Here is a 26,594-nt window from a genome sequence, read left to right on the forward strand (position 1 = left end):
CGTGCCGCCTGGCCTGTCCTGTTAATATGCTGGTCGGATATAGTGCCTATAGGTTGTCTTTGAGATATTTTAAGGAAGGCAGTGTGGCTGATGAGGTACGGAAAAAGGTGACCTCGGTGACTGCTCGATTGGTGGAGTGCGTATTCAACATCCGCTTATACGTTTTCAGAGTCCTGGTCTTTATCGGTCTGATGGTGTTCATCTGAATGAGGAAGACATGCGTTTGTTTGAGAATATTTATAAGGGCATAGCGGGAGTTTTTGGAGGTGTGGTGGCGGGCCGCGGCTCTTGAGGATCCTGGCGTGGCCGGAAATCGCAGTAGTCGACGGCCAGTGGTAAAGGCACATGATGGTATCGGGTACGCTTAACCCAGCTGTTTTCAAATGGAATAGGCTGTCTCGGTCCAAGTACTTCCCAACCGGGTTGACTTGTGGTTGGTTCCGTTCACCTAGAAAAGGGGAGGGTTCTGTAGTGCCCAGGGTGGTGGCCCCATTGAGATAGATATGTGCGCCTTGGGGTAATGTGGTTGTCCCCCGTTTGCGGATGTCCCATGGAAGGCTGGGGCATCCTGGTTGGCCTGGCGGATGTCGACTCTGACTGCTCTCTTTCTCCACCACCATACCTGGCAATAATTCCGTGTTACTTTTCCCACATTTAAGTTGTCCGTGTTTTTATTTATGGTTATGGTTAAAACGGTAAGAGTATAAGGTAAGGAAAGGATAGCAGCCATTAAGCATTTTATGAAATGTAAAGATTAGGCTCTTGTCTTTCCAGCACTTTTTTTTTTTTTTACACATGTTCATTCTCTGTATTCAACATCTGCCCCACATCAAGTGTTCGATAGAGACGATTGCAGCCCAACACATCTGCCTGGACAAATTTTAAAACAATAGTTTGCTCTGGTTGCCAGGAGAAAACGTCCTGCCACAAGCTATGCAGCCATAGATGGACTCCTCTCCTGACATCTCTACACTATTACTGGTAGTGTGTGCATGAATTCACCAAGCCTAATCCGCTATGAAAATGTAACACAGCAAATCTTGTCAGAACACAAATAAAGACATTGGTGTAAAAAGATATTTATTCCCAAAAATATAGCTAGGTAATATTTAGATATTCCTGCAAGAGATAGAAGATATGGAACCATATAATACTTTCAGATTAATGGAAAAGGTGCAATAACAGAGCTAATTCACATTTGGTCCTATTTAAGGTAAAATGGTCCCAAGATTTCAGGTTGTAGTTGTGCGTTTAAAATGGTGTTACCACAGCCTATGCAATTTTTGCCTCCATTACACGTACGTGGTAAGTTATAGTGTAGGTGCTCCCATAAACACCTGTTTCCAAAACAGATGCATCACACAAGACTCCGCTAAATCAAATATGGAACTTTTATTGGCTCATAAATGTACTATAATAGTTTCCGGATGGTAGCTGTTCGTTTATGTGCAGAAAATGTTCTACAATACTTTAAGTATGTAAAAGATAATAAAAAGGTCAGCTTCTAGTAACCATTACCACACAAGGGGTATAATATTACTGCAACATTACACAGCAAGCCTTAACTAAACATTGGGCAGTTATACAAATCCCTATACAAAATTGGTCAAAGGCTGAACAAAACCAAAACAAGCACATGTTATAGTAGACAAACTAATGGCAAAAGCAAAATGGGAGGCGTTGTACATACCAAGCCTACATTAGCTGTATACGAAAAACATCTAGTCATGCTAGTATCTACATAAGTTGTACACCGACAAGATAAAAATGAGACGTTTGTGTTTAATGGATGAATAATAGAGTAACTATGTGATTGTCCAATGAAACCAGAAGTCGCATGTCACATTACTTGCTTAGGCCAATTCAACTATGTCAGAGCTTCCCAATTTTAAGATGCGGACTCCTTAAAATGTGTCAGTGGTATGGCTGAGTTTAGAATAATTTCCTCTTCTGAAATGCTGTTAGACACATAGAAATGACAAAAGTATGCCTAACAATCAGGTTACCCTCAGTAGCCACGCTGCTAGATCTTGCTGAGCATATCAACCAGCAATGATAAGTTATATCTGGAGGGGTCAGCAAAACTAAAGCAACAGCGGCTCCAACATCATAATAGAATACTACTTCAAAGGCAAATTACAAAAACCCTTTAATACTGGCAATGAAATCAATGCAGTTTTTTTACATTTATCCTTTTTGACAGAAGCCGGCACTAACTGGTTCTCATTCTTGAACCCACGGATTGATCCAGTCATTGTAAGGTTTTGCATACAATAGAAGAGGTGGCATCTGGCAACGTTCAGCTGCATTCACATCTAAGACTGTTCACTGACAGTATTCCAAACACCGGAGAGCACCATGAATGCGGTTTGTAGTATTTAGTCCTTGGGTTTCCTCTCGATAGAGAAAACAAACAATGTTCTCAATGATCTCTATAAAAGATGTAGTCTGACTACATTCACCACACTTGAGAATTCAGCGGAACGTTGCCAGCTGCCATCGATTGAAAAGTCTCTGGTCCCAATATTAACCAAGCTGCAAAGTTCAACCTGTGTCCATGACAAGTCATAACAAAAAAAGGGTATTGCATTATTGCAGGATATGACAAGTGCTGAAAAATAGCATATGTCATGCTACATAATGTTAACATTGGCGGATGTATCAATCTCACCATTAGCAGCGTCTGGTATGCTAGATATGTACACTCATTTGGATAGAAGCCAAGAGGACACAAGGAATGTTAGTGCTTCCCAATATTAATCCAAGAAAAAAACCCACTTGACTTCAACACCACCACAAATCTGCCAGGAGTATAACGCAGAAGCATATACTGTAGACATGCAGTATTTTTATGTGCGCAGAAAAAGCATCAAAAAATCAAATTATATAAATACGAGTCAATGAAAAACGTATGCTTGCAAGAAACAGTAATATTTATTTAGAAACTGTTCTAAATAAACGCATATTATGGGAACGCCATGGCATGGTGACTGAAAGGGAAAACACTTTTCTAGAGTTCCACAGTAAGAAACACTGTTTACAGAAACAAAAATCTGGTCATTTGGCCATAGGGAAACAAAACATAACACGAACTTAACATTCTATTTCTCACTTTAGCTTTGAATATTCTGGACTATATAAATCCCTTTATAAAGAGTGCCTGTCGGACACAACAGAAGTGGCTCTTCCGTACTTGTACCAAGATTCCAGAGAACGCCATCTCTCCACCTAGTAGCAACAGGGCCTCATGAATACTGTTCACATCGCAAGTTCCTAGTAAAATAAATCGCATTCATCCGAATATTGGTCAAGCACACAAAATACCGTCCTCCACTGTGTAAACCTTGTAGTACCCAATTTGCGTCCCAGAAGCTGTTTGTATCCCCCCCCCCCCTCCCTAGCTTTTATGTATGCAAAACATTTACTTAATGTCCCAAAGAGAAAACACAAGTTGACCATCACTGGTGTAGACGAGTACTTTCAAAAATCAAAGTGTAGAGGAACAGTCTTGGCCTTCGTGTAACAAATGAGGAATTTATAGCTATATTTCGATCAAACATAAAACTGTTCTATTGGTCTTTCATAATGAAACAAAACGTGTGTACTTTAACTGCATTGAAACATAACAATTAGTATTCTTACGTTGGAAAATAAAAAGACAAAAACAAACAAACAATCCTTTCACTGCTTAGTTTTTCTTCTCAGGATTCTTTGCCATCTTGTTCAGCAGTTTCTGTGGATGGGAAATAAAAATGGACATTTAATAAAACATGATTTATAAATATACACAGACAGCGATCATTATGGTTCACTTAAGTTAGCGTTTAAAAGGGACTCATTTTCCAAACAATCATTCTTGTGATTAGATAAAAGACTGTTTTAGGCTATTCCTCTGTTCACGCTATAAGCAACATTACAGGGTTGCGCCCGCTACTTCTTCACCTGCTCACTGACAGCTTTGGTCCTCTCTGCCTCCCCCAATGAATCATTTACACTGTTATCTGATGCTACCTTTCTCTTGTCACTAGGCCGAGCTACAAACTATTGACGCATGACAGGATTATCAAAGCTGAGCAAGATTAACTGGAGAGCTCAGGGGGGAGGATTATAGGCAAATACGATTAATGGCAAATGAACTGAGGGGTGAATTCTGCAAGATGCCTGGTTACAGTACCAGCATAGAAACTATGAATAGTCCTACAAGAATATTACTTCCATTCCACAATATTTACAAAACAGATACTAAGGAGGGGGGGGGGACGGGGGGGACGGAGGGATGGTGTTTAGTGGTTTCTACTGGACCTCGTCTGACCAGAAACTAGTTCCTTTATAGAGATTCAACTCTTGGCGACAATACTCTTATAATTTACAGAAGGTAATACATTGTCACATACAGCATAGTATACCTAGGTGTTCTAAGTTACAACTGCTGTATGTTACAGACACCAACAAACCCACCTTCAGTTTCTGATAGTGAGGCAAGCTGCTGCAATGCGTAACTTTCGCCACATCTTCAGTTGTGTAGAATAATGAACAGAGTTTGCAGTAGAAGCCAGTCTTGGGAACCACATATTCCACTCCTAAAGGAAATAAAGTGCAAAGTCAGTATTAAAAGAAACAAAAAACCAAAACATGCCAACTGGTAACGTGGGCAAAGCTTATCTGCTCTGCAGACTATTCCGACGCCACTTACACGAGATAAGTGATAAAAAGCGACATTACAGTGATACTAGAACATTGGGTTGACTGCCCCCAAAGTGTGTAGACAGCGACAACTTAATTTGGAAAACCTAGATTAAGAACAAAATATGCGGCGTTCTAGCATGCAAATGTGAGCAGATAATGCATTTTATATATGGCTGCCATGGGGCTCTCTGATCTCCGCTAGTTTCCAATACAGAATACATACATTAAAACACCTGTCATTCGACTGTATCAAGCTCAACAAGTTTACATTATGTTCAACTGTGCCCTATAACTCCTTAACACATACCGGCTAACCCTTTCCCCTTCAATTCAGGAAGAGAGGCAGCTACTGTCTTTGGAACAAAGCAAGATTAAAAAGAAAATCTTACCAACAGGATTATCGACTTGATAAGGCCCAAGAGTGTACTCAGATGATTCTGATGTATTTATTTCAGTTGCGCTTGTTTCGGCTGCACTCTCACTGTCCAGAGCCACCTGAGTCTCCGTGTGTTCAGACGCTTCACATGACTCTTGATTTTCTGCTAGGTCCTGTGTCACAGCGTCGCTTTCTTGCTCCGCCTCCTCCACGCTCGTGCAAGTCATGAACGAGCTGTACTCCGTTTTAGCCGTGTCATCGGCAAAAGTATCAGCAACAGACTTCAACTTGTGACTTTCTGAATCGTCTTCATCACCGACTTCGTCAAGCGTTACAAAGTCCTCCATATCTCCAGGGTAACGGCGTTGTGCTCTCTTAATGGAAAATAGGCAAGTGTTAATGGTTGCTAAAGGAATGTGCACATTTATATCATAGGTGGGCAGCAAAGAGGTCACATGAACGGAATGCATCTAATGGTCTAACTTCAGACATGTATAACTTGCTTGTACGTGTCCTCAGCTTCTCCATCTTTCCGCCGTGTGTAATTAGAGTTTTATTTTTTGCTTAAACGGGATGCAACATATCTGCTGTGCTCTCTGCACTGGGAAAATACTATACAGAGCAGCTGTGGTGTCATTAATCTAAAGATATGGTTTAATACACTGCAGAGTGTCAGGAAGGCATGTAAGGGATCTGCATAACAAGGGATGGATGGAGGGAAAGCCATGCACTGCTTAGTGACCACACACTAATAACAGCAGGACAATTCCAGCAGAATGCTTTCTGCATTGGTTTGTTGGAAAACTCAGAACTTACACATTCTAGACCAACTCCATTGTCAGAATCACATAAAACAGGATGCTTTGACTATAACAGGGCTTCACATTTTGTACTATGTACGAGTAAAAATCCGTACCTTCTTTTTGTCCTCAGTTACTTTGACAATAGGAGTTGAAGAGGTGGGTGCTTGCACCTCAGCCTTCTCTTCCCCCACGTCTTTTGGATCCACATCACTTATGTCAGGCATCTCTGCATCATCGCCTACAGAGCTACTTGTTTCCATGAGAGCGGCCGCTTCGTCTTCCTCTACAAGCTCGGGCTCACAGGAATCGGTCACGATATCCTTCTGATCAGTCTCCTCACTGGCCAGGTCGTTATCATCGGTGGTGACAATCTGAGCGGATGCAGCCTTTTCTTCCTCAGTGCTCTCGGCTTTCTGGCTGCTCTCCGTCTTTATCTGCTTCTCTTTAGTGCCATCTTTGCGGTCTGGCGAATGAGCTCTCTTTCTATTTAGAGGGGGGAAAAAAGCAAAACAATTTAGATTTTGTGTTTGGAGGGGTGGGGGGGGGTTTAACGGGAACTTGATGCAAAAATGTTTCTATTTGCCAAGAAATGGAACCATCTCGGACCAATGATCGAATCAACATCTTTCAGCAGTGTCTCCCACCACACGCATCCTGAAATGTTCTTGGAAGGTGGTTGGTTGTAAATAAATTACAGCAGAAGGAACATTTCTATTTGGCCAACATTAATTACAAAACAAAGCAGAGGTGAACAAAATGTAGACAGCAGAATCTGTAGTTGGAGGTATAATGACATGTGCAAGTTTACCTGTTTTTCTCTTTGTGTTGCAGCTGATCAATAGACTTGTTTGGAATCTATATAAAAATAAAAATCCATTTTTAGAAGCAAGCCTTGTACAAGTATCTATTTAATAAATATAGAAGTATTAACTTGTAAAATATTTTGTTGTAAACAATTTAAAAACAGGAAGAGGGAACTATAACTAGAATATTTTTTGACATATTTCTGAAATATTTCATTCCAACCACCCCGGCAAGATAAAGGAACAGCTGCTGAGAGTAAAGCAAAATATATTCAATTATTCACCTGTAAGCTTTCTGTTCATAATAGAACACTACAAATAACCCCAATACTGTAGAATATACACAAATAAAAAACAATGCCTTTTAAAAAAAAAAGGCACAAGAGGTGGCAAGGGAGATTTAAAGAAAGGAGACCTGCACTATTGCTTTCTAGAGCTAGAAGATTCTTAATGAAAGGCAACATGAGAATAAAGGCTTGAATATGGAAAGTGAAACACATGGCCCCATTGAGTAGGACATGAAGATTACATTGCTTAGGATATGTCACAAGAAGTTGGGAAACACCAGTTTTGTGCTAAATTTAAGTTTCAAGTAGGGGGAAGAAATCAAGACTAAGACACTCAATGGAGTTAGCCAGCTCTTTAACTGTGCTCTCTCCACTCTTCTGCAATTAAATGAGGATTTATGTACTTACGTTAAATTCGTTTCTCTGATTCCGTCTGGGGGACACTGCGATCCCTCCCTTCTGCCTTTCCTCTATATGCTCTTGGTTGATTGACCTATCTCCTTGGGGCTTTTTAAATAACTGAGGAGGAAGAGGCGGGGGGATTGCAGAGGGGAGGGGACTGTAGGCAGTACTAAAGTTAACTAGTTAGGTGCCAACTCCCAAGCTCCCCTCCACAACCCATGGTAAGCAGTGTCCCCCAGACGGAATCAGAGAAACGGATTTAACGTAAGTACATAAATCCTCTTTTCTTTCATCCAGTCTGGGGGACACTGCTTACCATGGAGACGTTCTAAAGCAGCTCCCTAAGGGTGGGACCACTGAAAGCCCCGCTCGTAAAGCATTACGAGCGAAATTTGCATCCGCGGAAGCAAATATATTAAACTGGAAAACCTTTGTAAAGGTGTGGACAGAGGACCAGGTGGCTGCTCTGCAACGCTAGTCTGCAGAAGCCCCATATCTCGATGCCCAAGACACCCCTACCGATCTGGTAGAATTGGTCGCAAGTCTCTCTGGCACCGGACGGTTCGCCTTATGTAAGCTTGCCTAATGGTAGCCGTAATCCATTTTGCAATGGACTGTTTGGAGGCTGGCTAGCCTCTCTAATTAGCATCATAAAGAACAAACAAGGAAACAGTACGCCTCATTAGAGAAGTTCCTTTGACATAAACGCGGAGAGCCCTAACCACATCTAACTTTTCAATAGACTCTGAATCCTAATGGGAAGTTGGAGAAAAGACCGGAATTACAATTTCCTGTTTCAGATGGAAAGCAGAAACTCTCTAGGAACGAAGGGAGGGTTCTCAACCGCTCTGTCCTTTGTGAAAAACCAGATATTGTTCCCGGCAAGACAGACCTCCTAATTCTGAAACCCTACGCGCAGATGCAATAGCCAAAAGAAAGAGTACCTTCCAGGTCAACCACTTCAATCTCCCACAAATAATGGCTCAAAGGGAGGCCCTTTAAGCATGTCCAGCACCAGGTTGAGATCCCACGGTGCTGTAGGCGGAACATAGGGAGACTGAATATGCAAGACTCCCTGAAGGAAAGTCCTAATATCTGGCAAATCCACTAATTTCGGGTGAAATAAAAACGAAGTGCCGATACCTGAACTTCTAGGGAACCTAAACGAAGGCCTGCTTTCAGGCCATCTGAAGAAAAGCCAATAAACGAGGAAGACGAAAGGAGGACTTGTGACATGTCCTATTTTCGCACCATCTGATATAGGCCTTCCAAATCGGAGATAGGTGCGAGCTGAGACCGGCTTTCTGGCTCGCATCATAGTGTTCGCCATGCTGGAGGAAAAAAAACAAACTTCTAGCCCTCCAGAGGCTAGCTTAAACAGCCATGCCGTTAAACTGAGCCGAGGTAAATTCTGGTAACGGAAGGGACCCTGCAGAAGAAGGTCGTCTCCAGACGGAAGATGGAAACCCTGTCCTTCCGCCATAGAGATTATGTCTGCATACCAGACTCGGCGCGGCCATGAAGGAGCTATTAGAATTACTGGCAGGCCTCCCTGCCTTACTCGAGTACGCGAGGAAGCATGGGGATCGGAGGAAACAGGTATCCCAACCTGAACTTCCATGACATCGTCATAACGTCCACAGCCACCGCTAAGGGGTCTCTTGCCCTTGCGCAGAACCTGTAAACCTTTTTGTTGTGTCTGGAGGCCCTGAGATCTATGTTCGGAAGACCCCATCTCTGAACCAGGGACTGGAAAACCTCTGGATGGAGTGACCACTCCCCCTGTTCTGCCCAAACCAAAATTTGAGCTGGTTCCTCCCTGCCTGTTGACATATGCCACGGCTGTGGCATTGTCTGACTGAACTCCGACAGGATGGCCCTGGAGGAGGGACTGGGCCCCCCGGAGGGCCAGTAGAATTGCCTTCAACTCCAGCACATTTATGGATAGGGCAGATTCCTGAACCGACCAAAGTCCCTGGAGCCTGAGGTGCAGGATTACCGCCCCCCCCCCCCCAACCTCTTAGGCTGGCGTCCGTCGTGGCTATGATCCAAGACCATGGAGCGAAACACCTGCCCACTGTCTTGTGATCCTGAATCAGCCACCACTGAAGTGAATCTCTCACCCTGGAGATAGAGAGATTCTCTGGAGATCCAAACGTAGGTGGGATCCTGACCATTCGTCTACAGATCCCACTGAAGACATCGAGAATGGGCTCGACCGAAGGGGGTGGTCTCGAAGGAGGCCACCATCTTTCCCAGCAGCCGCATGCATAAGTGCATTGAGGGGCTGGGAGAGGACAAGACCTGAGTAGTAATACTCTGAATAGAACTGATCTTCTCGACAGGCAGGAACATCCTTTGCTGGCTGGTGCCCATAATGAGCCCTAGGAAAACCATGCGTTGACACAAAGCCCTCGAGAACCGCCAAGGTGAGGGATAAGTGATGACGTAAGCAATTTTCCGTGGAGGATTTGATGAGCTGGTTGTCTGAATAGGGCACGACTTGAACTCCTTGAAGGTGAAGACATGCTGCCATAACGGACATGATCTTCGTGAAAACCCTCAGTGCCATTGAGAGGCCGAAGGGAAGGGCCCGAAACGGATAGTAGAAGGATCCCACCAAGAATCTTAAAAGATGCATACCTCCATATTCCCATTTGGTTCCAACATCAGTCTCTTCTATGTTTATGGACACCATAAACTGATTCTTCTCTAATCCGTTTATCACTGACTTTAGGGATTCCATCCGAAATTTGTCCACCCGTAAGTGCACATTGAGGCCCTTTAAGTTTAGGATGGGACGAAAGGAGCCGTCCGGCTTCTTGACCAGAAACAGGTTTGAATAAAACCCCAGTCCCTTCTGGTAATCTAGGACCCTGCAGATAACTCTTTGAGAAAGAAGAGAGGTGACACAATCCTGCATCGCCTGCCTTGATGGATCTCGGGGGGAGCGGGGTCATGAAGAAGCGATGTGGAACCGGGCCCAGCAGGTCTATCCTGTAACCCTCTGATATAATGCCCCGAATCCAAGAATCTTGGGAGGACGCTGCTCATTGTTTCTGAAACAAAGACAGACGTCCACCCACTGGCGCCCCTACCAGGAGAACAGAGTGGTCGTCAGGACGCAGGCTTTTCCTGGGTCTTGGAGGCCTGGCGTCTAGCTGCAAACGAGGATCTCCCCCTGGCAGAGGAGCCTTGAGAATTGGGCTGTCTGCCTCTAAAGGACTGTCCTCTAGGCAAGGAGGTCCCCCGAAAAGGCTGACGAAAGCAGCTGACCCGAGGGTTTCTGCTCCTGCTAGGGAATACCGGCAAGGAAGTACTTTTGCCCCCCCCCCGTTGCCTGGGAGATCAGGGTATCCAATTCCGGACCGAACAAACCTGCTGCAGAAAAAGGAATGGTTTCCACTGACTTTTTTTGATTCCGCGTCTCCTTCCCAGTATTTCAGCCATAACGTTCTTCCTGCTGAAATAGATGCAGCCTGAATAGAAGAGGATACAGCCGCCATGTTCTGGGCCGCCTCATAAAGGTACCCTGATGCCTCCTTCAAATGCAAAACCAGGGGAAGTAAATCAGAGTCCTGTAAGGCCTCTGCCAGCTGGTCTGCCCATGCTTCCATGGCTCTAGCCACCCAAGCCGAAGCAAATGTGGGCCTAAAGGAAGAACCCGCAGCCGTAAATCTAGATTTCAGCTGGGATTCCACTCTGAGATCATTGACATCCTGCAGAGATGCAGAACCTGGAGCTGGGAGTAAAGTGTGCTTGGCCAATCGGGTTATTGGAATACTCTCCCAGTAAACGACATCTTCCTCCTGCAATGGGTACAGGGAAGAGAACCTTTTGGGAACAGAGAACCTCTTATCAGGCTGTTTCCAGGCTCCTTCTGCAATATCCTTAAGTTCCGCGGAAGGGGGAAAACGGATAGCCTTTCTTTTGGCCTTCTTAAAGAGACTTCTGTCTCTAGGAGTAGTATCCTCCGGTTCTGGCAGGTCCAACGCCTGTCTCACTGCTAAAACCAAATCATTAATAAATTGGCTTTTAGAGTTTTTTTCCTGTCCCAAAGGTTGAACCTGGTCAGGATCAGAAATAATTTCCCCCTCTTCCTCTGAAAACTCTTCAGAGTCTGAAAGGACCATAAGGGTATTATCAGATCTAGGCCTCCTTTCAGTAGGTGGAATGTTTGGGGATTCAAGTAACTGGTTTAGTTTATCCAAACCCTTTATAAATGCTGTAGGCCATGCCGGTTCTGTGGGAACAGGGGCTAGGTCTGTATGAGAAGAGGAAGGTCCTGGTATAAACGTTCCAATAGAACCTGTGGTAACAGGGAGGCCCAATCGAGTACTAGAATTATTAGGCACCGAAGTAGCCACAGTAGATAGCAACTGATTAAATTGAAAAACCATCTGTGCTAGGGAGGAAACAGACTGTGTCAGGGAGGCCACCCAGGCTCCTCCGTCAGTGGGACTGAAATCTGCTGGGTTTGCGCAGAGGGGAGCCCTGCCTCGCAGACAGAGCAGAGTGCCAAAGGGTCCTTCTGCCCACAAGGTAATTTTACATGACATTTTGAACATGTGAAATACTTTGCTATAGGGCCCTTTCCCTTATCTGTCATCTTTATAAAGGAAGGCACACCAAACACACAGACTTAATTGGTAAATTTAGCTGAGTAGAGAGAGAGTAATGCACGGAGAGAACAGAGTGAACAAGTAACCAACTAATCTTGTCATAAAAGTTGTACTTGTAAATTTTTATTTATTTATTTTTAAACACAATATAATATATATATATATATATATATATATATGTATATGTATAGGCAAGTAGGGAGACTATAATGTAAACCCTTACTAGCCCAGTGTGTGCACAGCAAAACAGATTATGTGTTTAAATAAATCAGATACTTAGCCCATAGGCCACAAAGGGGAGAAGTCCAACAGCAGTGTCCTGTGCCTGCTCCCTCAGCTCTGTTCACTCTTCCCGGGCTTCTCTTGGCGCCAGAAGGCTGGGCTAGACCATCTCTCTGGAAGGAGGAGGGGGGAACTCTATGCTTAAGCTCCCCCCCTATCAGTAATGCTGTCTTTGCAGCGGAAGACTTGTAAAAAAAAAAAAAAAAATCTTCCTTGTGATGGTGGCAGAGTAGTGGAGACCTCCAAGACTGAGGTCTCCGCAGCGAAAGATACCCGATGCCCCCCTCCTATGTATGAGGGGGGGAACTTGGTATAGGCCCCTTCCTCCTCTCTCCGTAGCTCCGACTGATGAAATCCAAGATGGCCACCGGACATCTTAAGTATCCGATAACCGGCGCTCTATGCCTGTAATGGCAGCGCCGGGTATCGGGGAGGCTGGAGGAGTGACAGCGGTCCGCGAGACCGCTTGTCACTCCTAAATCAGGCACCCATTCTTCCTTCTCCTGTTCCTGTCAGTGAGAGCCGCTGGCTCTCATCTGACAGGGGAATGCCTGCGCTGCACAGCTGTGAGTGTGTTCTCTATAGTAGAACACACACCTGAAATAAAAAAGAAAATCAAATAAAAGAAATAAAAAAGTTTTAAAATTTACACTAAGTACTAAAAAAACACTGCCCAACTCCTGGGCACCTAAAAAAAACTGAGGAGGAAGAGGCGGGGGGGATTGCAGAGGGGAGGGGACTGTAGGCAGTACTAAAGTTAACTAGTTAGGTGCCAACTCCCAAGCTCCCCTCCACAACCCATGGTAAGCAGTGTCCCCCAGACTGGATGAAAGAGAAATGTGATCATCCAGATACTAAACTAACTTCTGAAGGGAGAATTACAAATCTAAAGCTTGAGGAAGAAATGGATGGACAGTAATGTGAGAACGTTTGATAGATAAAATTACAGCATTAAGAGCTGAAGAGAATGTAAAGAACAAAGGCTCAAACATTTTCAGGTATTAGGATCTAGCTGTGAAGTAGGAGACAGGAAGAGACTTCACCCTCAGAGAGAAACAATAGGGAGAGGATGCATGATGGGAACAAGTTGTCTTGTGGGGCGACTGGAATTTCTGTAAGGTGGACTAAGACAAGATCTTGGACATTAAGCTTGGTGATGGGTGATAGACAGATTAGTGTTATCCTATCCTTTCTGTCCAGTAATACTACACAATAGAATACAAGCAGAATCTTTCAGAAAAGATTTAATTTGCTTACATGACGCCAGCTCACTCCGCAGTGCTTTACAATTGGGACAAATACAGTAACAAAACAAAACTGGGTATGAACAGATAAAGCAGTGAGAAGGTCCTGCTTACACTCTATGGGAATATTTGAATACATACCCTCAGAACAAGCTTCTTGTATCTTTCAGAAAGGTCTACTTTCACAGTCTTTCCCTGGAACACCAGAGGAGTCTTCGCACAGCGTTCCACCATGGTATGCGCGTCTTCAGGCTTCTCCATTTCAATAAACGCCTACAAACAAAAAGAATCACTTAGTTTCCACGTATGACTCAAAACCCAACCAAAGGAATATTTTAAAGACACTTGTCCGATCGTCTCCCCAAACGTTGATCTGCTAAACAAGTATTTACCTGGTTCTTCATTCTCATTAATATATAGGTCTTCACTTTTCCATATGCCTCAGCAAGCTTTACGATTGCAGCATCAGAATAGCCAGAATGGGGCACGTTACTAAGATGCACGACACGTCCAACTTCTGGTTTTGGTTCAGGTTTCTGTTCAGGCTTTTGATCATTCCTGCCATCTGGTTTCTTAAAGATTGGAAATAAGAAAACAAAAACCACCAATTAGATAAACGTATTTTATTAGTAGCAGATACAGGAGAAAAATTCCCCACAAGACACCAGGTAACGCATTGATTCTCAGCTCAGTACTATAGATTAAGGATGCAAGATCAGGCAAAGCACCAGAGTTCTTGTACTTTCAGCAAATGAATGGGAATCTGCATATTTCATTCACAATTATGCAAATTCAAACAATTTATAAAGATATTAATTATGCAGGGATCATCTACATTATAAAATGTATACTGTAAGTTCATGTCTTTATATTATATTGTGAAATGTTAAAGAACAATGATTTGGAGCATGGAGAGAAATACTGAAAGATATGACAGGCTATAAACAGGTAGCGTGTCACTGCCACCTACAGATCAATTCACTCTTAGTGATACAGAAAAGCAATGGTTAAAATGTTATGACAGCAGAAAACTTAATCTTATTTATAGCCTCCAGTATATGAGTGCTTTGTAAACCTAGAGGTAATGTATAGTCACGTTCCAATAAGCATACAGTAAAGCTGAGAACAAGGTACACATATGGACCTGTACTGAACATTAAGAGGCAAGTTACGGAAATAATGTGAATTCATTCATACGACACATACCCGAATACGTTTGTATTTTTGAGACAAGTGGACTCTAACCGGCTTCCCAAGTATAAAAGCGGGATTTGAACTGTAGTAGTCCACTACCGCCAGTGCATCATCAGGAGTGGACATTTCAATGAATGCCTGTAGGGGGGAGAAATAAATTATATTTAAGCATTTCATCATGCATAATGGAATTCACACAAGAAAACACATTTGCTAAACAGATTTAATGCTTTAACTGACGATTTTATCAAAGTCTTTGAAAACGCAAACACAGGGAGAACATACAAACTCACACAGATAGGGCCCTGGTTGCAATCGAATAGATGACCCCAGCGCTGTCAGGCAGCAATGCTTACCACTGTGCCACCCTATTATGGACAGCAGCGCTTACACCTGCAAAATACATCTAAACCTTACTACGAAACACTATGATTGTGCCCTAATCGCACAACGCAAAGGCAGATGGTGGGAGAGGTGCAATCACCATCAGCTATTTATATAGCACCACCAATACCGCAGCGCTGTACAGAGACCTCACTCACATCAGTCCCTGCTTCACTGGAGTTTACAGTCTAAATTCTCACACACGGATCAATTTTGATAGCAGCCAATTAACCTACTAGTATGCTTTTGGAGTGTGGGAGGAAACCAGAGCACCCGGAGGAAACCCACGCAAATACTGGGAGAACATACAAACTCCACACAGATAAGGCCATGGTTGGGAATCAAACTCATAACCCCAGTGCTGTGAGGTAGAAGTGCTAACCACTGAGCCACCCTGCTGCTCACATACAATAGTGGTAGTGCAACTTTAACCAATATACAAAGTACATTAACAAAGGGCTACATGATGGCAGGTTCTTTCAAGCTTTAATACATTATGGCAACTGTACAAAACACGTTATTCTAGCATTCATTTACAGATTTACATACCTCATTCATCTTATTTAAAATCAAATGGTTGGTAATCACGCCAAATGGCTCTGCAAGTTTTAGAAGCTGGTACTTTAAATTCTTTCCGCGCTCGAAGTCCATGATGTGAACAACTCTCCCCTGAAAGGAAGAAACAGAACAAAAACAACAAACATTTTGAGCATAACCGCAATAAATTATATATATTTTTTTTACTGCTAATAGAAGTATTTACAGTTGTGCAGTAATACAGTATGTATGTCGGAGGGCAATGTTTTATACATGGTGGATAATGTGCCTGCAAACACATTAGTCAAATGATATGATATTTGAGGAAAAAAAAAAATTTGGAGAGGTCTCCCAGAAGATGGCAGACAGGACTTTTTCCTGATCCATATCTACATCATACTAGAATGCACAGCGGATCACAGACTACCTGAAAATAAAGGATCTTGTTCCAGGGCTCAAACTGGGGTTGTCATGACTATTAAAGGCGATCGAACACTGCTCAGGAACAGAGAAGACATGGACCAACCCTTTTAGCACCTTCACTATAAAAACTTAAATTAACCTTAAAAATGGAGTTCTCATGAGTGTCATGGATCCCATGCAGTGATGCTTAAATGTCACAGGATGATTACCTAAAACCACAAACCCCCACCCGTCCCCCCGAAAACCTGCTCCTGGACCCATTTAGTATCGTTCTCAGTAGTAGTCAATTAAAGCAGATGGGGTAGCTTTCTGGGGATCAACTGATTAAGTGGAGAAATAGAAAAAAAAAAATTAAAATTCCTTCAATGTTTGACTGCTGTCACCTAGGCAGCGGTTAAATTTTTTTTTTTTTACACAATTTAAATGTATTTTTGAAACCATATTTTTGGCATCAGCATTGCATTACATTGAACACACTGAAGATGTACACACCGGTCTCTTCTGCATATGTCTTGGTCCAGGCATATCTTCATTTCCTGCACATTGGAAAAAAAAAATAAAAAAATACATGAACTACAACATTAAATAAAAAACAAAACAAAGTATGAATTTAATTCCGTCACCAGTAACAAAAGTAGGATACCAATATAATGGAAAGCGAACCGGGGCAAATATTAAGCCTATGAATTCCCCACTAGGAACAGCAATGAGGCATAAAACATTAAATGCATTGATTGCTGCATTCTCATGAATTTTGGCTCAGACCACAATATGGCGGCATCCAGTGCATATAGATGATTGATCCACTTTAAAGTTAGATTTTTATATTTACAATTGAGAACAGCATCCTTCCTCCCACTTATCCCAACTATGTTGGTCTCTGTCAACTCTACAGTTGGGGGTCAATTATATTGAGTCCCCAACAGGTAATAGGCTGCACGCTATGTCCTACGTTTACCCTGTGACAGAATGCTCCAGGACAATAAGTATTGACGTGGGGACCTGGATCACCATCAGCATGAGGCTGTGCAGTCATGTAGAACAAAAAGGCGGACACAAGACTCAGCCTACATGGCACCCAATTCTGGGGCCCAGTGTAATCATGGACACCCAACAGTCCAGGAAAGAGGAGACAGGTGAACTGCTACAGTAAACAGTTCTATCTAGATGCAGAACACAGATGCACACAAGTTCACTGGGAATATAAATGTCACACACCTAGCTGCCCCCTGTGACTTCCACGTCGACCTTCCGGACCACTTCCCATATGCATCCCGGATGGTGGTGGAGGTCCCAAAATCCCAGGTGCCGGATTTGTCGACTGCTGCAGCATATAAGAGTCGCCCCTGCAAACATTTGTTTTTTTTTTATTATTTTTATGCAGTAACGTAAGACCATATGAAAGCTGATCTTTATTTGTTAGGGAAAAGGTTATGAGCAATATATTACACAGCACAGAGAACAAGTGATTACCGTAGATTTATAAGGCAACACGGTGCCCTGCAGAGCTGTACAGTAGGGAAAACATGACATAAAAACGGACAAAGTAGACAAAATAAATGCAAACATGAAAACAAAGGGCATGGTGGACCCTGCTCATTAGAGAGCTTACATTCTAAGTGGAAGAGGACACAGCTGAAACAAGGGGAGCAAGAATGGCTCAGAGTGGAGATTGGGACAGTTGTGAGGGTGCATTAATGTGAAAGATGGGTTTTCAGAGAGCATCTAGAGATTTGAAGGTTGTGGGAAAGCCTGATTGGGCTTGGTGGGGAATTCCATAAGTGGGGAGCAGCACGGGAGAAGACTTGTTGGCCGAAGTGAAGTGGTTACCAGAGATGAAACAAAGCGCAGGTCAGAGGTAGATGTAAAAGGGCAGGAGGGAGAGTATTTTGATATGTGGAAACATGGGTCTTAGGAATGCCAGAGAGCAAGAGATTGCAGTAGTCAAGACAGGACATAAGAGAATGGATACGAGTTTTGGTGGCTTGTTGAGTAAGAAAGGGCGTACTGTTTATATGGTTTTAAGGTACAGTTGACAGGACTGGGAGAGGATCTGGATGGGAGGAATAAAGCAGAGGGTGGGTCACGTGTGACGTCAAGACAGCAGCAGGCTATGGAGAGTGAGGAAATATTGGTGTTATTGACCATGAGGGAGATTTGAAGACAGGTGGGGACACGGGCAGGAGAGAAGATAAATTCTGTTTTTGACGTGCTGAGCTTTGGGACATCCATGTGGAGATAGCAGAAAGACAGCTGGTTACACAAGATAGTATAGAAGGGGAGTGGTCAGGGAAAGAGATAGATTTGGGTGTCATCAGCGTAGAGATGGTACTGAAAGCAGAATGAGCAAATTAGTGCCCTATGAAACAGATAGTGGGAGTGGAGGATGTGCCAGAAGTGAAAAGAACGGTCCGATAGATAGGAAGTGAACCAGGAAAGAACTGTGTCACAAAGGCCAATGGAGTGAAGGGTGTGCAGAAGAGGGTGATAAACAGTGCCAAAAGCAGGGCCAGGAGAAGGGGCATGGAGAAAATGACCATTAGACTAGGCAGGAAGGATACTTAAAAAAAGACCTCATGGAAATGTGACTCAATCTGAGTTGAAAAATATTCAGTTCTACAAGTACAACTTATAGTATAAGTGAAAAGACTATATACTGAATTGTAATTGAAGGATTGTTAAAAACAGAAAACAATTAACAGTACATGTCTGCTTTCAGGCAATTAGATGCATGATAGAATATTCTTCATACTTACAGTCCATGTCCATTCCACTCTGGATAACTAAAAAGTGGGAAAAAGTGAAATCAAAGTGTCAGTGATGAATGCTCTATAGTTTTATTTTAGAATTACATTAACGAAAAAAATAAAGATATTCGACATACATTTCAAGCAGCAGCAGGCGCTGTCTTCTGTGAGTCCGGCCACTAATATGTTCATTCCAAAACTGCAAGAATGGCAAAATTAGTATCACAGGCATTCAAGTTTTATGCGCTACAGACTAGAGTGCTGTCCATCAAGTACCCCAGGGGTCAAGTCGAGGCCTTTAAGTCTTACGGCAGATTTTACTCGCCGAATTCTATTAAATAAGCCTGTTCAGGTTTCAACCGTATGACAAATATCCCAATTTGGCAGACTAAAACAGCACATTACAAACTAAGGGTCTTCCTGCAATTACATTGCAGCAAGATAACAAAAAATATCCACCTTCAGCGTACTAGATTTCAAAATGCTTCTTTCAAGAAGGTACAAAAAGCTAACCCGGATAAATAAGATGAGAAGGATTACGATTGTGTGCCACAAGACTGTATGGCCAAGTATCAGATCTCAGAATATTCTGCTGAAGGACAGTTTCCAAGAAGACCCAAATATGACCAAGTTACTTTTAGGTCAATAAAGTTATGGCTAATTGATATTACCATTCCACATTTCCTTTAACAGCTAAACAAATTTGGGAAGATGTGAAGCCCTTAATATCTATTAAGCGCACAATTACTAATTACTCCTGACGATTCTTCGGTCATTCTTTAATTTACTTAACTGCTTTTAAATATATCCACTTTTTCTTAGCAGACCGTAAATAGGTCTCGGCAGTTGTAATAACCAAAGAAAGATATAAGCTTTATTCAAATTCTATATATTAGCATATACACATTTCCCTCATAAACCTGCATTAACTTTTTACACAAATGGGATTGCCTAGATTCACCTAAACAGGAGTGGACAATCCTAGGAGAAGTTAAGAAAAGAAGTCTGACATTTTTTCTAGGAGACAGGTTTGGTTGTATTCACAGAAAGTAACAGGGAGGAAATAAAAAGGTTCCTATTAAGTATCATGGTAATGTGATTCCAGTCATTGGTCCAGCCGTGCATGGTTTAGATTAGAAAGTGTTGGTTGAAAAGCTTTGTTTAAATTAAAGATCATAAGAGATCAGGAATCCAACGATGACTACTTTGCATAGGAATATTTAATGTACATCATATTTCTGTATTTTAAGCTTGCTTCCACGATTTGACGCTCACATTTAGAAGTGGATTACATGTACTTAAAGCGGAGCATGCCTGCACATAAAATAGGGCTGAACTGTAAAGCAATACCTCTTATAGGCCTCAGAAGGAGAGAACTCTGTTTGAAAGAAAGTTTGGGATAGAGTTGTGTGACTGAATGGTTATCTGGCGGATGACAGTGCGCATTTGAACAAGTTTGGTATTTTTTTTTAGAACAAATCAAGCATGACTTACCTAGCTAAAGAAATTCTAGAAAAAAAAAAGAATTCTTTTTTTGTTAAAGACAGAATGAATCATTTCAAGTGTTTTGAGAAATCAAATACAAGATCATGAGACTTGAGAATGCAAATTTTACAACAGACAATGAGCTAGGAATAACTCACCTGCTTAGAATGAATTGGCATATCACAGAGAGAACAGAGATGAGGATAGTCTTTGGGTGACAGTCCATGGAAATCATCAATATTTCTATTCGAAGGCATTCCTCTTGTCTTTTCAAAGACAGATCTTTCTTGTGACTGACTGTAACCCATGGGTTCATATTCATTATCAAACTTACGATAAGAGGCATCAGATAAGAAGCTGTCTTCTCTAAACCTCTCCCGATCTCTTAATCTGTCCTCAAAATCCAGTCTATCGCGATAAGCAGGATCTCGAGAACGGTTCCCATGGTCGTAATCGACCACTGGGTCGAGGCCAGAGGAACGATCATCAAAATTTTCTCTTCTGAAGGGTCTTGTGTCATCCCAGGCATCGCTAGAGACTCTTAATGGCTCTCGAGAAGATCTGCCCTCTCTGAAACTTAACATAGCCATATCTTCTGACCTCCTCCTTTTAAGATGCTGAATAATCTGTGGCAAGTTTTCAGGAGTAATCTTCTCCTCGGGGTAGCGGCTTAATTCATCCAAATCCCTAGAGTTAAGACCAAAGCTGGCCAAAATTTTACTGGCCTGATCAGGTTCGCCCCTATGTTGAGAAGTTAAAGGGGGTCCAGGTCTGTTACCAATGCTAAAAATAGATGGTAAGCTTTGAGAAGAGGAACTAGAAGAGAGCATGCTATGAGAGCCTTGCTGACTTAATTTAGAGACCGAACCTAGGTTCATCAAGCTGGAAAGTCGACCTGAACCTTGGCTCATCCGTCCAAGACTGGATGGTAGGTTTAAGGACTGATTAGCCGAGAGAAGACCCATTCCTGAAGTGTCACGTCTGTGATGGGAAGGCAGATCTCTGTTTAAATCTCTGCTTAAGGATGAATGAGAAAATGACTTGGACATTGTAGCACTATTTTCTGGTTCTCGAAAAAGAAGCAAGGCAAATAAAAATGAGAATGTCCCACAACAAGTATATTTACTTGTGAGAATGTGGTAATTGGAAACACGGTTTGAAGGATCTTCTTGAATCAGAAAGACGCCAAACAATTCTGTAGAAAAACAAGTAATTTTAGTCAAATACAAATTTCGATATAATTTTAACAAAAGTTAGGATTAAAACTGTAAACACATTTCTGAAAATACAATAGTTCCAAAAAATGTAATTTAAACTAAGAATCCAGCAACAATTGAAGTGTTGCTAACTAGATGACAATCAGAGTGGAAATGGAAAACAAAGATTTACTGGAATGCTAAACATGAAATGTGACATTAAAATGGAGATTTTTGATTAGAACAGATTTTTTTAAAGGAAGTGTGCATTTCAAATTTACACGACTTTCAGCACTTGTGTGGAGAGTATTCTTAGAGTTCCAAAAAAAAAACCCCAACAAAAACACAACCCAGCAGGGTTAAAGGATATGGATCTGGAAAACTGCCCAAATGGCATTTAAAAGGAGACACTAAAGCTGGTTTTAAAAAGTGAGTGAAATTTGGACACTGATTAAAAGATAGTGTGTCTGATCTAAAACTAGTAAGGGGCAGGTGAGGCTGGAGCAACGAATTTGAAATGAACACATCCGATTACCTGCTAGTACAAGCACCAGAAGAAAAGGTTGCACCAGAAGCAATAAAACTGATATTTGTTGCAGAATTTGCATAAAATATATACAAGTCAACTGTCTTTTACAAGGATGGAGGCAGCAATGATTGACCTCATTCTCAAGCAAGAATAAACCATTAGAATATACCAAGTCACTGAAGAAGTAGAACATCTGCAAAGTAATCAGTTTCCACCAGTAACCAAGTCACCCTACCCCCTTCATTACAGCAGTAACAATGCAAGTAGAGTCCTAAAACACACCAAAGGGATGGTTCAAAACCATATACAATTGCATAGTATTCTACAGTAACTGTGTGCAGCTCATCATAGAAAGTCCTCCTAACCTTAATAGTTGCCATGTAAAACAGTTAAAAAAACTACAACAAAATTTATCCCATGTAAAAAGGTGCATAAAGCTAAATGAGAGGGCAGCGACCTAAGTGCTTATAACAAAAGGAGGCGTTAAGCAAAAAGATTAAAGCATCCACTGCAAGGGCAGACTAATTGCACCCAAAAAGTTGGAACATCCTAGAGCTAATGCAGTGTCACATGGACTTTTTGTTGCTTTGTTTTTACAGCATTTGGTTAAATAATGGACATGTTCTGTAGCAGGGCCCTCGCCCCTTTATTTCATGGCACTGCTGTGCTGCTTTAAAGATCTATAAACAAAAAAAAAAAGAAGAAAACCACAAAACAGACAAACACTGCAACAACGAACCTAATCATCCAATCAGTCAAACAAACAATGAATTCCCTACACTACAAGGTGCAGGAATATAAATAAAGCCTAGGACCCTATGCACGAAAATAGCCTGAACCAGCAGAGAAATAAAAGGACACAAATTGCAAATGTTGTGACTACCAGTGGGTGAAGGGCAATTGAAGAAACACAAACCAGAAAGACTGAAGCTACAGCATCTGAGCCCAGATTTAGGGAGCAACAACTTCAAAGCACATAGTTACCACAAACACCCCACTATTCAACTGACTCAAAAATAAATTTGTCACAAGAGAAGCTAGCCATACCGTTTAACCACTGGAACAAAAATAACTGCTGTACTGTGAGGGTGGTTTCAGGGGCTGGTGGAAGTCAGTTTGAAGGTATTCTACCTCCTCGATAGTCGTGACAATGCTTTCATTGTTGGTAATGGTAGTAGAGGGACAATAAAAAGTAATGCTTCCATGGAAGATAATTTCTGGTTCTCATTTACAAAGTGAAATAAACTTTGAAGAAATACATAAAGAAATAAAATGAGGGGAGGGCACAAGCTAAGATAGAGAATCATCCTAAAGTGGAAAGGACAGAGGGACAGAACAGAGGTGAAGAAGCCCCAAACCAACTCAGAACAAAATAGCATAAACGTGAGATATGGATTCTGGATGCCTTGGGCAAGAATTGGAAACTGCAGAGAGCACTCAATTATATTTACACCAGCCAACACTACTTCTGTCCTTTAACCTTTGGAGTCTTTTGGCCTATAAAGGTGCACCACCAAAGTCATGTGAGCTGCATGTATGATTGAGACGACAAGTGTATAAAAACTAGTCAAAAGATTAGTGTGAAAAGACGACTTAGAAGAAAGGATCACAACTCGAGTCATAAAATCCAATGTTATGGAGCCTCCTGAGTGTAATGAGCATCGGGATGATATCTGTATTGCAGGTTCTCTTAAAATTTCTTTGAAGCAAAAAGTTTAATTTTTTGAAACAATATAAATTTGAATATTCGATATGAACAGCATTGATGTGTAAAGAAAGTAGGGAAAAAATAAAATAAAATTGAACAGAGTGCTAACTCGCCCAAGCATAGGGAAGAAACACTTGCTACATAGACCTTTAATGCACAAAAGATTTTTGCTGGATCACAGAAATAGCTGTGTAAAGTAGAGCATGCAGTATTCATATCCCGTTGTGCACTGTTGAAACATTGTGTGTACATTGAAGGTCAGCTTAGCACAAAGATCAAATGCTAAATATGGTCAGGTCAGTTAACATAATATTTTAAGCATCATTTAGTTGTAAAAACCTAACCTACAGACTGATAGATGTCTGTTCTATAATAAGCCCTCTTATGTCGGCTGTGACTATCCCCTCCCACCAAATCTGTGCCCTGAGCAGACCAGTTACATTACTCAAACCCACATACATTGCAACAATTGAAATAAGGACACAGAATTTATAACAGGGAGACACTTTTATACCAGAAGTTCACAGCTGGATTGCTGCATCCATTAGCACCATCTTGCAATTGATATGGCGAGTTTCCATCACAGCTATTTTTTGCAGAAAATGAATCTGATAGATGCAAATTGTTTTGAATGCTGCCTGCTCAATGCAATGCTACAAAACTGGGGAAACATCGCCAGTGGCCATATTGGAATCAATGGTTTCCATTTGCAGACCAGTTTACATGTGCAGTACCACTACAATCACTAGTATAATACACACAATTGAGCCCACAGGAATGAGACCTGAAACTGGATTAGGATTTGCACGTTTTTTTTTTTTTAAAAAAAACCTATAGATTTTTTTTAAACATATCCAATCTCAAAACCAAACTAACTCTAATGGACTAAATGGTCAAAATACAGAATATTAATTTCCAGTTATTGTGTGTCCCCCACTGGCACAATCCAGACCCTCACAAAGAATCCTGGGAAAAACCCTTTACTACTAAGCAACAAAGACACCCTATCCTAACGAGGCTGAAGTTAGCTTCTTATTCTGCCAGCTTCTTATTAGTTTCTAATTCATGCTCCAGCTTCTTATTGAGAAAACTTTATTTTTAAAGGATTAAATCAATTAACACTACATGGGGGTCCCTTATACAAAATGCATTAGCATTTTGCCTGCTCCAACAAGGTTATGGGCATGAAATCAGATGGCAAAGTGGTCAAAATGCCATCCGTGCCCACTTTGCCACCTGATTTCATGCCCAAACCAGTGTTGGGCCAGGCAAAATACAGGTGTTTTATATGTAACCGACCACCCTGTGTCAATTCCCACCAGCAAATTGGTGGCCCAGCGGCATTTAACCCTTGAAAAACTGCAGCTACTTATTCAAAATGATAAAATATGGTAACTTTGCCATCTGATTTCATGCCCCTAACCTTGTTGGGTCAGGTGAAATACTAATGCAGTTTGTATAAGGGACCCCCTGTAGTGTTAATTTGATGTGGACTCAGTGATCCAAATTGATTTAATCCTTTAGAAATAAGCTTTTCTGAATAAGAAGCTGTAGCATAAATTAGAAACGAATAAGATAACTTCAGCCTCGTCTGTCCTGTGAGTTACTATCAATTCATAAAAAATAAAATACTAATATAAACGTCACCGATATCCAGGACTTGTTACCATGGGACATGTAGGGAACAAAAATTAAATAAGGAGCAGTCTTGGGGGGAGAAAGGCTATAAGAAATAGTAAAAGGACAATGGCCTAAACCCCATATTGTGTACATTATATGCAGCTTAGTAACACCAGAAGGAACTTTTATCTATATTGTACAGATTTTACTTAAATATCAGTCTCGTTATTATGAGCAATACAGTTCCTGACAGGGAAACCGCCATAGGAGCCCATCGGGGGGACGCTGGGGCCCGGGCCGCCGCCGCCGCTCCTGGCCTCCATTACAGAGAACGCTTTAAAATGGACGCCAGAGCCGCGGCCTACTGGGGGGGCGATGGCGCAGCTCTGCCGGGTGACTATAAGAACATACGGCCCGGTATTCTCACCTGTCTCCTGGCTCACTCACTCTCCGGGCACAAAGGAATATCCCGCCACCGTCACACGATGCAGCCGCGCAGATCGAAAAATGCGAGCACTGGAAAATGTCTCCCTACCTCTTCCGGTTCCGGATGGGGACGGCGATGTGAGCGCCACGTGATCGCAGTGGGCGTGGCCGGTCTGTGGGCGCCTCACTAGCTGCTGTTGGAGCAGCGCCGCCCACAGAGGGCGCGGGGCATGCTGGGAGCTCTGTCCCCACACTGCTGCTGGAGCGCCTTCCACAGAGGGCGCGGGGCATGCTGGGAGCTCTGTCCCCACACACAGGCTGCACATAGTACATGTACATGTTAGGGAGGGTCCAGCTATATACTGATATCTGTGTGTAGGGTTAATGCAGCAGGGAACTTTCAGTGTATACTTGTCAGATACCTCCCACTCACTGGACCCTCTACTCACCCCAGAGTCGTAACTAGACATTTTAGTGCCCCCCCCCCCCCCCCTCAACCAGTTCTGACATTAAATTAATAACATTCCCATTTAATAAACAGACATACCCCACGCATCAGTCCATACATTAAATTAGTAGCATTCCCATCTAATTAATAGACCTACTTCACCCCTCACCAGCTCCCACCATTAAATTAATAGCATCCCATTTAATGGGGATGCTATTGATTTAAGCCAAATTATTCCTCACCATTCCCAACATTAAATTAAAAGCCTACATATGTAACAAACAGACTCTCGACATCCCTGACATAAAATTATTAATATTTCCATTTAACACAAATCCTATTTCCCCCATCAGCCCCACAAATTATGGCTTCAAATTGAATAGCAATTATTA

At 42.2% G+C, this 26,594-nt stretch overlaps 1 protein-coding gene across 2 annotated transcripts; it reads right to left on the reverse strand.

The window, feature by feature from the left end:
• Positions 1–1,373: 1,373 nt before the first annotated feature.
• MATR3 (matrin 3) lies at positions 1,374–25,890 on the reverse strand. 2 transcript variants are annotated; one of them, XM_075210300.1, is made up of 15 exons: positions 25,756–25,890; positions 20,434–21,470; positions 18,928–18,989; positions 18,800–18,826; positions 17,262–17,389; positions 16,536–16,579; positions 15,633–15,752; positions 14,712–14,837; positions 13,898–14,077; positions 13,647–13,778; positions 6,674–6,720; positions 5,979–6,348; positions 5,076–5,436; positions 4,459–4,580; positions 1,374–3,733 (listed from the first exon to the last, which is right to left on the reverse strand). In XM_075210300.1, exons 2-15 carry the CDS (start codon positions 21,322–21,324, stop codon positions 3,689–3,691), a joined length of 2,655 nt encoding a protein of 884 aa, XP_075066401.1. In that variant the 5' UTR covers positions 21,325–21,470; positions 25,756–25,890; the 3' UTR covers positions 1,374–3,688. The 2 variants fall into 2 exon arrangements, with proteins under 2 accessions (XP_075066401.1, XP_075066402.1); XM_075210301.1 differs by lacking the exon at positions 20,434–21,470 and having other exon boundaries at positions 25,756–25,884.
• Between the last annotated feature and the right edge of the window lie 704 nt (positions 25,891–26,594).

This window comes from Mixophyes fleayi, chromosome 4 (genome assembly GCF_038048845.1).
Source record: "Mixophyes fleayi isolate aMixFle1 chromosome 4, aMixFle1.hap1, whole genome shotgun sequence".
Classification (NCBI taxonomy): domain Eukaryota; kingdom Metazoa; phylum Chordata; class Amphibia; order Anura; family Limnodynastidae; genus Mixophyes; species Mixophyes fleayi.